The 15,207-nt window shown below is 37.9% G+C and overlaps 1 protein-coding gene across 1 annotated transcript in view; it reads right to left on the reverse strand.

The window, feature by feature from the left end:
* Window positions 1-2,474: 2,474 nt before the first annotated feature.
* b3gat1a (beta-1,3-glucuronyltransferase 1 (glucuronosyltransferase P) a) overlaps window positions 2,475-15,207 on the reverse strand; it is a 30,173-nt gene continuing 17,440 nt past the window's right edge. Inside the window, exons 4-5 of the mRNA XM_081372042.1 lie at window positions 6,015-6,311; window positions 2,475-2,592 (exon numbers count right to left, since the gene is read on the reverse strand). Coding sequence (XP_081228168.1) covers window positions 2,506-2,592; window positions 6,015-6,311 — 384 coding nt within the window. The 3' untranslated portion in view covers window positions 2,475-2,505. The remainder of the gene's footprint in view (window positions 2,593-6,014; window positions 6,312-15,207) is intronic.

Genomic DNA, 15,207 nt, shown 5'->3' on the forward strand with positions numbered 1-15,207 from the left:
ATTGCAGTGTCCACAGAAATTTCGCATCTTCAAAGTCGGCTAGCCAACGTTTCACTGTCGACGACTGTCGCCCTTGGCCCCCTAGTGGTAGTTTAAAATGAACTATGAATTTGTTTGTGAATCTACCGTGTTGTGGCATTCACCCTCCACCTATTGACCATGCTGTGGTTAATAAATACCTGAAAACATGCAGAAAAATGGCTGATTTTAAAAAAATGTATAATTTAAACATAAATTATTTTTTATTTATTTATAACGTCCGTTCTACTGACACAGTAGGTGTTTAGGATACAATTTTCCTTTCCTTTCCTTCGCACTCGGATTAAATCCGATCCGAGCGAACAGTCCAATGCTGTTTTGTTGTACAATTTGAGAAAATGTCGTGAGAAATCAGGTCTCCATCAACTATGCTCTGACTCTGTATTGTTGCAATGTCATTAGTATATGTAAATTAACAATGTGTACTCTTTCTCCATGTTACCTGGACCCAGAAATCCCTGTTTATTTGTCACCATCTGGCTGTTAAAAGATCATATTCTACCAACATTGTAACATTACAAGGCTGATTGAATATCGGCAAAAATATCCTTTAATAGTTATAAGTACACACAAATTATATTTATTTAAAATATGCGTATAATTGCTTACTGTTTAGTGCATAATAAAACACATTTGACATAATGTAATGTCTTTCGCTTTACAAACTATTAATAAATAATAATAATGAATGAATGAACTTGCGTAATTACATTTAAAGATCGTTGTGAATGTGAATACATGTAGGGTAAGTGCAAGTGCATAAGCTAATCAGGCTAATTGTGTATCTGTGTGCCATGCTAGTATGTAAGGTAACTAAAACAGACATTAAATGGTCATTTTAACGTAGTTTAAATTACATATAACGTGATTTTGTAGTTATTTTATTCAGGCACGAAGGAGAGTACACATTAAAAGTTATATCAGTCAATGGTATTACTTGGGGTCCTAAAGGAGACCTGATTTCCCTTGACACCAGAATCTAAAGAGGATCGGATCATTCGAAATAAACGATTTTGGCTCTATAAAACACGGCTTAAAGAGATACACAAATTTAGTCTAATGCTAATCAGGTCAGATGTATCATAATATTAGTACATGTTAAGATTTTTTTGTACATGTGTGCAGTGATGTGCCTTGAATATTCACATGCTCATAGGTTTTGTTTTTTATATATAAGAAAATAGCTTTGCTTTTTGCAAGCAGAGATTTTGTTCGCTCTAGATTCCCAGGTGTCTCGGCTTTAGCTTCATTAGTGCAGCAACATGTCTTCAAGACAGATTTCCTCCGCAAAGCCCAAAGCTTCGGTTTGACACATAAATACATCTGAATATTTACTGAGGCGAGCTCTGTGCTGCTTTTGGAGGCTAGCTCAATTAATACTGAGGACTAACATTGTAAAACCCTACTATACCCATCAGCTCCGTCTCCTTTGGTAGGACCTCTGTGAACATGAGTGAAGTATTATGAATGTTGTAATAGTAAACTAAAACTATGGATTCTTACTTTAAACTGAAGTACAAATACAGTAGTTACATTGCTTGTTCTGTTGAACGCTAGATCACTTTATTTTAAAGTCTCTGATTGTTCATCTTTAAGTTATATTTACAACGCTTGTCCTAACAGGAACAATGGACACAGAGGAACAAATTCAAGTGCTATTCATATAATTTAGGTCTTAGTCATCATGAGGACCGTGTTACAACCTTGTAATCGCTAAATCCAGTATAGCAGCTAGCCCTGGTAATATGATAGAACTGGTTTAACACCGCAGAGTGACGCTGAACTTGTATCGAGGCAAAATATCAGTAGTGCTGTGCTAGCAAGACAGTGATGTAAACAACAAAAACAAACTTAATAATACATATTATATAAAAAAAGAAGACATTCCCTTCTTTATGTTTAAGTATCAGTCTGTAAGACGTGAAGGAACATTGACGTTCTTAAACTGATGACCATTCGCTCTTAGTCAGCCTTTGAGATATGTTTAGTCTCTTCTTAATGGAGAGTTCATGGAAGTGAGCAGTTCTCAGATGTTCCCTCATCAATATACACCACAATTTTCTTTCAGTCTCGGCGTGGCTAGCGCCTTCTGGTTTTGTTCTCGCAAAATACTGATGATATTGCCTTTTTAAAAAGACTATCTGTGCTTTAGAATAATAGGTCCATCTCATTGAACTCATTTAGTTGTGGTTTACAGGAAAAAGCATCCAAACTGTACAAAAATGTGGTAGTTGGTAATAACTCCCCGCCATTCCCTTTTGGGTCCTGCTGGAAGCATCCCTGCAACACAAAGTAAGAGGAGTATTCAGTGGTACATCTGTACAGAGCCACACTTCCGCCACTTAGCAGGGCCAGATGCGTTTTAAACACATGATCTCGTGTCCTTCAATGACCCCATACTCTCTCAGTGACGCCGTGATTAAGTCTGAACAGATTGCGTTTTCATTACCGGCGTTAAAGTAGATGTCAGATCTCCACGTTTGGGTCTGTGAAGCCTTTCTTGCCTTCATTTACCAGGACAGGTTTTTCCGTCCTTGTGTGCCACACAAGAATCTGTAATAAAAAACAAAAACACATTATGGTTTATGGAGTGGAGAGACGATAATTTGTTGTGATGATGAAGTGCTTCACAATGCCGGGCCAATGATATCATGGTCTCTTTTTTATGTTTGCACACAAAAATACATTGAAATTGCAAGCAATTTATTATCACAAGTAATTTATTATTTAGGAAAAACGAGTCACAGTGGGTTCCCTGATTGAAGCCACTTCCATTTTTATAATAGTTATGTTGCTTCAATTTCCGATTTTGTCCTCTTGAACAAATGGGATGGAAAAGGTGCTTTATTCGCAAATGTTTTATGTGATACTTCAAGGTAAATTCACAACTTTGGATAGAAGCATTAGCTTAATAATTAGATGATTTTAATTTCTGAATTCATATCCATTTTTGGAGGAAAAAAAGAGGACTTAGCCAAGAAATAATGATCAGGTTGGCATAACTGTCTTTGTCATTGCCATCTCTCAGTAAAGTCTTGTTTTCAGAATAGTTTTTGCTCCATCTGTCTTTTTATTGATCTTTAAGCTCACTTTCTGCCCTCCTACACGGTAATGCTCACAAACACTCACAGCTATAAAGTTCCTCCTCAGCATCAGTATACCATCCACAGCGTATATCCACATTTAGCATGGAACATCTCTCTGGATACAGATCTGAAGTGCTGAAGTACTTTTAAAATCTTATTAAATGTGGTAAATAAGTTTAATTAGACTAATAAGACACTTTAGGGTTGTTAGTTGCTACCAATCAAATGAAATCAGTATCAACAAAATCCATCTTTCCACTGCAGAGGAAACTAAAGACAGTCAGTTTAAAGAAGCTCAGAGGTAGCATGGACGCATTTACACTGCTAACTTACAGCTGCATAAATAGTGTTATGAGATATAGTTATGTTTTAAATAATATATTTGAATAAACAAATATCAAATGTTGGAAAAAATGCAATGATACTTTTAAATATGACACTAAACCACCAGTAGGTGGCGGCATATGACTGTTTTAATGAATGAGTCATTAATTTAGCTGATTTTATTCAAATTGCTGATTGTTCAAGAATGAAGCAAGTGACTGGGCGAATTTGGCATTTTTGTGCCCTTATAGGGCACTTTGGAAAGGGGACGCCTTTTGTATCTGAATATATGAATCCCTTTACGAAGGGCCCGTCCACAAGTCTGTTAGCAAAGGGTACATATGATAATCACTTCAACGTAATTTTATCGTTTATGGTCATGTGACCCAGGGTAGCGATTCCTTGCAATTAATTTTGAAGCTAGATGGCGGGACACTTTGAGTTAACGTATAAATAGCAATAATAACAAATTCCAGTTGTAAGAACGGAGTTGATGGACGCCGCAGTTTTCATGGTAATATTCCAGGTAAAGATAATGAGGAAACTATTATTTTATTGCTCCCTTCACCAAGTGCTTCCAAACAATTATATTTATTATTTTACACTGTCTTTATGAATGACTCATTGAATCACACGATTTGTTAAAAAACACTGAATCATTCATTAACGAAATGGAGAAAAAACTGCCAATATTGTGTCTAAAATGTAAGTCACTTTATATTAACTTGTTAATTCAACAGTTGTATAAAATAAATGTGATATTTGCAATCATGATGGGAAAACACCACTCTTGGTCATGTGATGTTGCTTAACTATATCATGTTATAAATGTACAGAAAGGTGTTTCAATAAGCTTCTGTGAGTTTCTTTGTGTGCGCTGTTGCACATTTTTCTTCTGATTTCTCCTTGAGAGTCTCTCTTACACACAGGCTGGGCGAGCCTCAACTCAATAAACACAATCAATCGCCGTTTACACAATGTTATAAAATCAGAATCATTCTCGCCAGAAAATGTTCGATGCTAAGTTATTTTGTGTTATTGACGTTTTAAACTTTAAACTCGGGCAAGTAAAATCTCTTTACTTTGCCCCTTCAACAAATCCAGTTGTCCTGGACAAGCGTTAATGTCAAACACTAATTGTGCATTTTACTCTACCTATTTATGTCATCAAGATGAAGTAATCAGAACAAAAAAATAATCATCTGCCTCATTAAACTAGCCGGAAATTGTTGTTAATGTCCAAAGGAAGAAACACTGTCTGACTCATCTTTTCTTTTCCGTCTCCCTTGTTGATGTCTTTCAGAAACCAGCGTCATACCCACCTCATTATACCCTCATGAATAATTTATAATCGTGTCGAGATGGGTCGGGGTCCCACTCCCACTTAGGCTGCTAGCGGACGCTAACAGTCCCACTTGCAATAACAGTGTGTCTGTTGAGTTGCTCTGACCGAATGAAGTTCAAGGAATGATCTAGAAACTAGATCAGGTGTATTTGTACAACTGTTCATATCTTTGGGGTAGCAAGTCCAGGAATTGGTTCTGGTTTGTCTGTCTCTAAATGGTCAAATCCTGGTTAAGTCTTGTCTTAAGTACGGCATCCCTAAGCTCAGTAACATCAAATAAAGCATCAGTTAGTTAATCCCTGCACAAATCACCAATTAGACATTTGTTTCTATGTATATACACACACACACACACACACACACACACACACACACTCTAACGCACATACACACTTTTGTGTCAAGCATTCAAGTGACAAATCATGAATAATACAGCAGAAGTGATTCATCCTGTGAGTCAGTAACATTAGAAGCGCCGCAACAAATTGTTCCAGAATTGCTGAGAAAATATAAGCTAGTACAAAAAGATTGAGACTGTGATACAACAGTGAGAGAATAGTATTTTTTGTTTTTACAGTTGTCCTTGGGTGTCTTTTAGAAGAGAGAGACTTGGCTCTATGTATTAAATAAGTATTTAAACTAAACATAAAAGCTCATTATTTAATCAGCTCTATAACATTCCAAATGCTAAAGACATGAAAACCACTGGGTCTCAATAGTGTGGATTATTTAGTACTTGTAAGCACGGGAGAATTTATCTTGAAAATGTCAGCAAACCAGTTAAAAAACCCAATAAACACCTTTTATAAAGACCTCTTATTAGCTAGCTGAACAAACGTACTTGTGTATCTGCATTGTTATACAAAGAAACCTCGCAGCTCGAGCTATAACGCAGCACTCTTTCACTGTATATGATGAAATATATTTAAGATGAAATATCTATGCATGAAATATCCAATTTCATTTATAAGGCCACCCAGAGAATGTTGTTCCACTTCCAACACTTTCTTTTATGAAATCGAAATAATTTTGAGTCCGAAAGTTATTGGTGAAACATGAATTGTTTTAGTATGCAGATTTCATGCACACATTTGTGCATACACACGCATATCCATTTTATGAAAAAAAACAATATCTTTCCGTTTGTGTTCTACTGGAAAAACTGCATATGGGTTTGGAACAATGACATGAGAGTGAGTAAATAATGTCAATCTGCTCACCTTAGTGCAGTTGGCCGCTTTGGGTTCCAGGTCGTTGAGAGTGACCAGCTCTCTGAGCAGACTGCTCTCCTGGTAGCCTCCCTTCACCCCTCGTAACTTGAAGTAGGCCTGAGGCTTGAACAGAATGAGCCGCAGGTTGATGGCAAACCCTGCCATATCGATGGCAAAGGGCCGATGAGGGTCGAATACTGTTTTCCAGCCGTACACTTTTCCTGCTGCATTAACCTTTGGAGACTCGTACCGTAAACCTCCGACAAACGCTACAGGCCACACTGATACTTTACGAGTTGATCGCATCTGCAGAAAAGAGAGAGATTATGGATTAGATCTTTTGTTCTGTTACTGTTCTTTAGGGTACAAAACCCTCATGTGATTTTATATATATATATACACTCACCTAAAGGATTATTAGGAACACCTGTTAAATTTCTCATTAATGCAATTATCTAATCAACCAATCACATGGCAGTTGCTTCAATGCATTTAGGGGTGTGGTCCTGGTCAAGACAATCTCCTGAACTCCAAACTGAATGTCAGAATGGGAAAGAAAGGTGATTTAAGCAATTTTGAGCGTGGCATGGTTGTTGGTGCCAGACGGGCCGGTCTGAGTATTTCACAATCTGCTCAGTTACTAGGATTTTCATGCACAACCATTTCTAGGGTTTACAAAGAATGGTGTGAAAAGAGAAAAACATCCAGTATGCGGCAGTCCTGTGGGCGAAAATACCTTGTTGATGCTAGAGGTCAGAGGAGAATGGGCCGACTGATTCAAGCTGATAGAAGAGCAACTTTGACTGAAATAACCACTCGTTACAACTGAGGTATGCAGCAAAGCATTTGTGAAGCCACAACACGCACAACCTTGAGGCGGATGGGCTACAACAGCAGAAGACCCCACCGGGTACCACTCATCTCCACTACAAATAGGAAAAAGAGGCTACAATTTGCACGAGCTCACCAAAATTGGACAGTTGAAGACTGGAAAAATGTTGCCTGGTCTGATGAGTCTCGATTTCTGTTGAGACATTCAGATGGTAGAGTCAGAATTTGGTGTAAACAGAATGAGAACATGGATCCATCATGCCTTGTTACCACTGTGCAGGCTGGTGGTGGTGGTGTAATGGTGTGGGGGATGTTTTCTTGGCACACTTTAGGCCCCTTAGTGCCAATTGGGCATCGTTTAAATGCCACGGCCTACCTGAGCATTGTTTCTGACCATGTCCATCCCTTTATGACCACCATGTACCCATCCTCTGATGGCTACTTCCAGCAGGATAATGCACCATGTCACAAAGCTCGAATCATTTCAAATTGGTTTCTTGAACATGACAATGAGTTCACTGTACTAAAATGGCCCCAACAGTCACCAGATCTCAACCCAATAGAGCATCTTTGGGATGTGGTGGAACGGGAGCTTCGTGCCCTGGATGTGCATCCCACAAATCTCCATCAACTGCAAGATGCTATCCTATCAATATGGGCCAACATTTCTAAAGAATGCTTTCAGCACCTTGTTGAATCAATGCCACGTAGAATTAAGGCAGTTCTGAAGCCGAAAGGGGGTCAAACACAGTATTAGTATGGTGTTCCTAATAATCCTTTAGGTGAGTGTATATATATATATATTAGAGCCCGACCGATAAAGGATTTTTAAGGCCAATACTGATACAAATATTTGGTGATTTAAAAATCCGATATTCCGATATATCGGCCGATACATATTTTTAAAAAAAATCCAGAAACGCGTAACAAAACATGAACAGATTTCCCTAACATTAGTTATTTGTCGTTATTTAAGAGTCCTCAGCCTTACTAAAATAATATGATAATGCAGTAGACTTATGCCGGTATTCGGTAATGCGATAAATCGCGGTAATGAATATGCACGATATTGTTGTTGCGTGCACTTCAAAATACCGTGAAAAATAATAGATCAGAATTTATATTTATACAACGGACATTAGCTTATTTTCTATCAACCGCTTAAACAATCACTGCGTATGCTGCGCGAAACATGTGCGCACCCACATGTATTAGCTCTGTGCATGCGCGCCGTGAGCACTCAGTCTAATGCAAACAATCCTCACATGGAGAAGAAGCATGGCGGAAGGAGGAACGCTGCCGTCGATTTATCCCCCTTCTAAAAGCAGGGCTGTCAACTCTAAGCATTCAGTGTGAGACTCGCAATTGACACTTTTTACATGCTCTCGCGCCACACATCCATTTTCTCACGCAGAGAAAAATCACGGAGCAAAGTGTACACGGAGACAGACAGACTAGACAGAGCAGGTTACTTTCACAGGTTCTGTACATTTTATTGCGAAATTCAGACAGCAAATACTGTTTTGGCACCTGCGTGAAGTTGGCCCCCCACCCAACGCAAAACGTCGTCAAACTATGCTCAATCGTTTGTGCTCCGTTTGTGCTGGTTTGTGCTGTAAAAATTTTCGTTTGTGCTGTTTCGGTTTTTTAGATATTAAAAGAATATTTTTAGGTCATTCTGAGGTCACATAGCCCCCCCATATGTTCCAAATTCACCCAAAATAGTCTCGTTCGTTTGTGCTTCGTTTGTGCTGGTTTGTGCCGGTAAAATTTTCGTTTGTGCTGCTTCGGGTTTTAAAATATCAGAAATTGAATTATAGACGATGACGTCACCAGCCCCCCCACATGCTCCAAATTCACCCAAAATAGACGCAATCGTTTGTGCTCCGTTTGTGCTGGTTTGTGCTGTAAAAAGTTTCGTTTGTGCTGCTTCGGTTTTTTAGATATTAAAATAATATTAGGTGGTCATTCTGAGGTCACTCAGCCCCCCACATGCTCCAAATTCACCCAAAATAGTCTCGTTCGTTTGTGCTTCGTTTGTGCTGGTTTGTGCCGGTAAAATTTTCGTTTGTGCTGCTTCGGGTTTTAAAATATTATACATTCAATTATTTTTGATGACGTCACCAGCCCCCCCACATGCTTCAAATTCACCCAAAATAGTCTCGTTCGTTTGTGCTTCGTTTGTGCAGGTTTGTGCTGTAAAAAGTTTCGTTTGTGCTGCTTCGGTTTTTTAGATATTAAAATAATATTTTTAGGTCGTTCTGAGGTCACTCAGCCCCCCATATGTTCCAAATTCACCCAAACTAGTCTCATTCGTTTGTGCTTCGTTTGTGCTGGTTTGTGCCGGTAAAATTTTCGTTTGTGCTGCGTTGGGTTTTAAAATATCAGAAATTGAATTATAGACGATGACGTCACCAGCCCCCCCACATGCTCCAAATTCACCCAAAATAGTCTCGTTCGTTTGTGCTTCGTTTGTGCTGTTTTGTGCCGGAACAATTTTCGTTTGTGCTGCATCGGTCTTTAAAATATTAGACAGTGAATGAAAGCGAATTATAGACGGTGATTTCACCAGCCCATTAAATGACTTCAACCAGCCTGCATCTTCATGAACGCACCACAGAGAAATGCACATTTCATACATAAGCAGAGAGCAGTCTGTTTTCTTTCGTTTTGAATTGTTCTGTTTAAAAGTAGACATGTCTGTGATGCAAGTAGGTCTAGGCGCTGAGTTTCGGTTCATTTATGAGACCAACTGCAGTTCAGGCGCCGGCGCCTCTATGTCCTGATTATCTGTTGTCTGATATAGGCCTATTAACATTTTATTTTGCCTATTAAATCCTGGCATTTGGTAGATGAAACAATGATTAAAATTAAGATAAAATTAATACAAAACGAATTTCACCTTAAAGAAAGGCTTTGTGCTTTCTGTTTGAGGTCTTTTAGTGTCGTTTTCAGAGTGGTCAGTCCGTAACGAAGTTCTCCGTCCGTTACATTGTTTTTTCCTCATAAATGCAAACACGAAAAATTAAATAAAATGAATAATTTATGTTCTGCGGAGAGACAACGCTTCTTCATCCGGTGGGTAGGCTAGTATTAGGCTACTTTTGGTTTGCGCAGAATTACTAAAAAAAAAAAAAATGTAACGCACATGCTATTTCCCTCATATTAAATATAAAACGCATGAGTAGACTGATATTTTTTTAATGTCTGGACTCCTTTATTAAGGGAGAAGCCTATGGATATATAACAGACAGTTTCAATATATTGGTATTAATTTATTCTGATAATTTATACTTCAAGTTTTGACTTGCAAATGTCACGTCCATAACGCTGGAATTGACCAATTTTAAAGAATTTATCCTCAACTGTTTTTGTGGTGTAAGTCTATGTATTTTATAATGTTAACTTCAAATAATAGTTATATGAAGATGTGGTAGCATTGGATCTGGACTCAGGAGTTGGAAGGGGTGTGTCGCGATTCTGCCTTCTCACACCGCAACACAGGACCGTGGATGGAGCGTCGGGATTTTGGTTTCATATTGCATATTGTTACACAGCCCTAGTCGTTTGTTTTAGAAATGTTAAGTTCTACTTCTGTAGTTATTTTGGTGAAAGTAACTGGAGTAGCTAATGCATTACAATTCTGAGACGGCCTTTATTGTAAGGTACTCTAAATAATTTCCTTTAAATAAAAGTAACAAAGTAATCTATAATGTATTACAGTTTGGAAGTGCTGCTGATATTGTGAAAAATGATTAGCCTATAAATAGATTATATATTTTCATAAAATTAATATTTTAATGTTAATATAATTCAAATTTAATATAATTCAAATGTAATTTATTCCTGTAATGTCAAAGCTGAATTTTCTGTATCATTACTCCAGTTTTTAACGTCACATTATTCTTTAGAAATCATAAGATGTTGATGTTGTGCTCAATTATTATTGGTGCTCACTGCTCATTTAAGAAAGGCTCTTATTTTGTATTGTATTTTGTATTATATTTTTTACATATTGCGTATGTTTTTTTTTTGTTTGTTTTTGTTTTTTATGTTTAATATTTTTTGTGGAAAATTTAATTTTTGATATTTTTTCCCCTTTTGATTAATTTAATCCGTTTCGGTCTTACCTTGTTACTTCAACTAGCTACTGTAAAAAAATATATATATGTATATTATATTATATTATATATATTTTTTTAAAGACCGATGCAGCACAAACGAAAATTGTTCCGGCACAAAACAGCACAAACGAAGCACAAACGAACGAGACTATTTTGGGTGAATTTGGAGCATGTGGGGGGGCTGGTGACGTCATCGTCTATAATTCAATTTCTGATATTTTAAAACCCAACGCAGCACAAACGAAAATTTTACCGGCACAAACCAGCACAAACGAAGCACAAACGAATGAGACTAGTTTGGGTGAATTTGGAACATATGGGGGGCTGAGTGACCTCAGAACGACCTAAAAATATTATTTTAATATCTAAAAAACCGAAGCAGCACAAACGAAACTTTTTACAGCACAAACCTGCACAAACGAAGCACAAACGAACGAGACTATTTTGGGTGAATTTGAAGCATGTGGGGGGGCTGGTGACGTCATCAAAAATAATTGAATGTATAATATTTTAAAACCCGAAGCAGCACAAACGAAAATTTTACCGGCACAAACCAGCACAAACGAAGCACAAACGAACGAGACTATTTTGGGTGAATTTGGAGCATGTGGGGGGCTGAGTGACCTCAGAATGACCACCTAATATTATTTTAATATCTAAAAAACCGAAGCAGCACAAACGAAACTTTTTACAGCACAAACCAGCACAAACGGAGCACAAACGATTGCGTCTATTTTGGGTGAATTTGGAGCATGTGGGGGGGCTGGTGACGTCATCGTCTATAATTCAATTTCTGATATTTTAAAACCCGAAGCAGCACAAACGAAAATTTTACCGGCACAAACCAGCACAAACGAAGCACAAACGAACGAGACTATTTTGGGTGAATTTGGAACATATGGGGGGGCTATGTGACCTCAGAATGACCTAAAAATATTCTTTTAATATCTAAAAAACCGAAACAGCACAAACGAAAATTTTTACAGCACAAACCAGCACAAACGGAGCACAAACGATTGAGCATAGTTTGACGACGTTTTGCGTTGGGTGGGGGGCCAACTTCACGCAGGTTGTTTTGGCGCTTGTAAACGTGACGTGACCGATCGCTGTAGCGCCTCAGTTCAAGTAAACCGATCATCTGTTACTTTTTATTTAAAGAGCAACTTGCAGGTAAAAAAAAAATCTAAATGAATATATAACCGTGTATGAAAATACCATATGAAAAGATAATGCAGGATTTAAAATGTTTTAAAACGACATAATGACACCAATTTAGTAGATAAAGTGAGCGTTTCTTTGACTGCTCGTACAAGCCGCTTTTTTTTCAACATCGCGTCATTTTACGTCACACGAGGGAGACGTGTGCTGTGCTCTGCCGCAGCTCAGTGCAGAGTGGGTTGGTATTCAGTAAGAGCGGTCGTGAGACAGTGTGTTTTCAGTAGTTTTTGTATTTCAATTTATCATCGTCATGGTAAATGTATGTGTTTGTGGAGCTTGCAAAAACTCCAGCCTGTCAGGACATCGAGTCCACCGGTTTCCTAACAGGAAAAAGGACGGTGCTATCTTTTGTGCCTGGGTGCGGGTTGTGCAGGTGAAGAGACGGGATTTCTCTTCCGCGTCGGCTTCGGAAAACGCGGTCGTGTGTAGCGTTCACTTCAGATCGGATGATTATCGTCCCGGCGATATGAAGGAGTTCAACATGGGATACCGAAGTAAGAACCGGGTGAGACTCAGAGCTAGTGCGGTTCCTTCAGTGTACGCATCTTCGGGTTCTCCCGCTGGATGTAGGCGCGAGCACAACATCTACTGGCAAACGCAATGTAAGCGGAACGAAACTGAGCTAACAGTTACTCGTTATTGTGTTTGTGTGGACCGTTTATCAGTTTGGACCAGTGCAGCGCGAGCCTGATCAAGCAACACTGTAGCCTAACTGCGAGGTAAATAAAGAGTTCGCCACTGAAGTAATAACATCGCTGCGAGATCTAGTGAGAAATATTCACATTTCTCCGTTATTAACGAATCAAACAGCGCTGACGTGAAAACCAGGAATAAACATTGTGCAATGAATGAACGAACTATCCAGTGTCCACAGATCAGCAACATTCACCATGGCTTTACTGTAGTAACACTAACTGCAACCATGGAAGTTTGGCATTTTCCACTAAGGCCCAGTATGCATCCACCTCCCTGTAACACTGACTTTCCTCAGCTGTAAACATTGCCTCGCATTTCCCACACAAGCACCTATGGAACAAAAAATGTATCATGAATAAATATCTCTCTGTCTCTCCATGAGAAACTGCTAAGTTATATCACGTAACGTTAGTCTGGGCGGATATTAATGAGCATGACAAACGCCTGATCAAAGCTTAGTTTCTGTTATTGTAAGTTCCAATATGTTCTGTCTAACATTAATCCTGGCCTGTCCCTGCTCTCTTGGCAGCCTAGCAGGCTCATAATTGTATGGCTGTGGTCCGTAAACAATTTCCTCAGCGTCCGAAATGTCATTGCAATCCATATTTCCCTGTTGTGTGAATCGACCGCTCTCCCTCGTGCTACGTCACGACTCTCGCCCGTCACGCCCATTTTCAGATGCGGAAGTAAAATTTTCTCACAAAAACGACTCCAGAAGCCACTGTAGCATATTTATAATTTTTTTTTAAAGAAAATCTAGTTCCTACATTATTTTTCTATACATTGACTTGTTGGGTCTTCTAACCTGCAAGTTGCTCTTTAAAGAGTTAACTTACCGAAAGGTATTTATGCCTCATCCGTAATATCGATCAATCAGTGTTTTATCAGCCACGGAAAGAGGTCAATAAAACTGCAGGCAAACAATTATGTCACAGAACGTTACATTTACCTCAGGAAAGCAATTTTAATGACCAACACGAATTGACTTGAAAAAATAGCTATAGAGAGGAGTATTTTACAAAATATGTGCACTATATTACAATTGTATTATGTTTTTTACTTGTGTCATAATTGTTATTATAATGAAAACCAAATTATATAATATTATATATAAATGTTCATTTGACAGGGCTCTCTGTATGTTTACAGCATTATTTGAGATATATTTTTTCTTGAGAAAAAATAACATGTAACCTACATGTACTGTAGCCTACCTAATATTTATCCAAAGAGTCAATATTGAATCAAGATTGAAATCCCCCACCAATCCAATTAAAAATATCGTGATAATACCGTATACCGTGTTAAAAGCTCAATCAATTAATCGCAGCATGAAAATTTGATACGGCACATGCCTATAATGCAGTTTAAAAATAAACTTGTTTGTTTTATTGTCACAACAGAACAGAATATATTAAAGTTCTGATAAATATAATGTATAAAAATACAAACTTAAGATATGAAACTTAAAGTCCTTTGAACAAAAAAAAGTCAACTATTATTATTAATATTGACAGTAATAATTAAATTATGTAATAATGTGTGTGTGTGTGTGTGTGTGTGTGTGTGTGTGTGTGTGTGTGTGTGTGTGTGTGTGTGTGTGTGAAGAACTGATAAGATTGTAAATGTGTACCTTGAAATGCAATGTAAGTCGCTTTTGATAAAAGCGTCTGCCAAATGTCAATGTTATAAGCTACCTTATAATTACAATGTCAACTTGCTTATCCCTTTACCTGCACTCTTTTAATTCTATCCATCTATTCCATCAAGCTACAACAAACCATTTTTAATCATCATTTGCTGCCTGCCTTCTAAAATCTACTACTTAGTGATGCACTAAATACATTATGTGACTCATTAATGCTGCGGCTAAACGAAGTCAGCAACGCACACTTGGATTTCACACACGTGTAAAAGAAAAGCTAGCCTAACTTTTATGCACAGGTTATGTTTGATACTTTTTCTCTATGTCTAAATGTTCACTCCTCGCTTGCCTAACTTACATTTTACAATGCAGAGACTGGAACTACAGATATGCTAGTTATAAATACAGTAATCATTACTTTATTTAGGCAGAATAAGTTTGTTGTGATTTCCAAGCTCATTGATGTTAGCGATCTTCCTTGTATAGTGCCCTCTGGTGGACAAACTATGCAGCGCCAACACTCATAACATGGTTGAAGGGTGTTTCGTCCGCATTTATTTTATTTTTTAAATATTCATTTATCGGCCATTATAAATGCAGATACCGATAGTTTAATAAATCAGCCGATAATATCGGCCCGCCGATATATCGGTCGGGCTCTAATATATATATATATATATATATATAT

Source organism: Scardinius erythrophthalmus (assembly GCF_964197995.2).
Source record: "Scardinius erythrophthalmus genome assembly, chromosome: 8".
Taxonomy (NCBI): Eukaryota; Metazoa; Chordata; class Actinopteri; order Cypriniformes; family Leuciscidae; genus Scardinius; species Scardinius erythrophthalmus.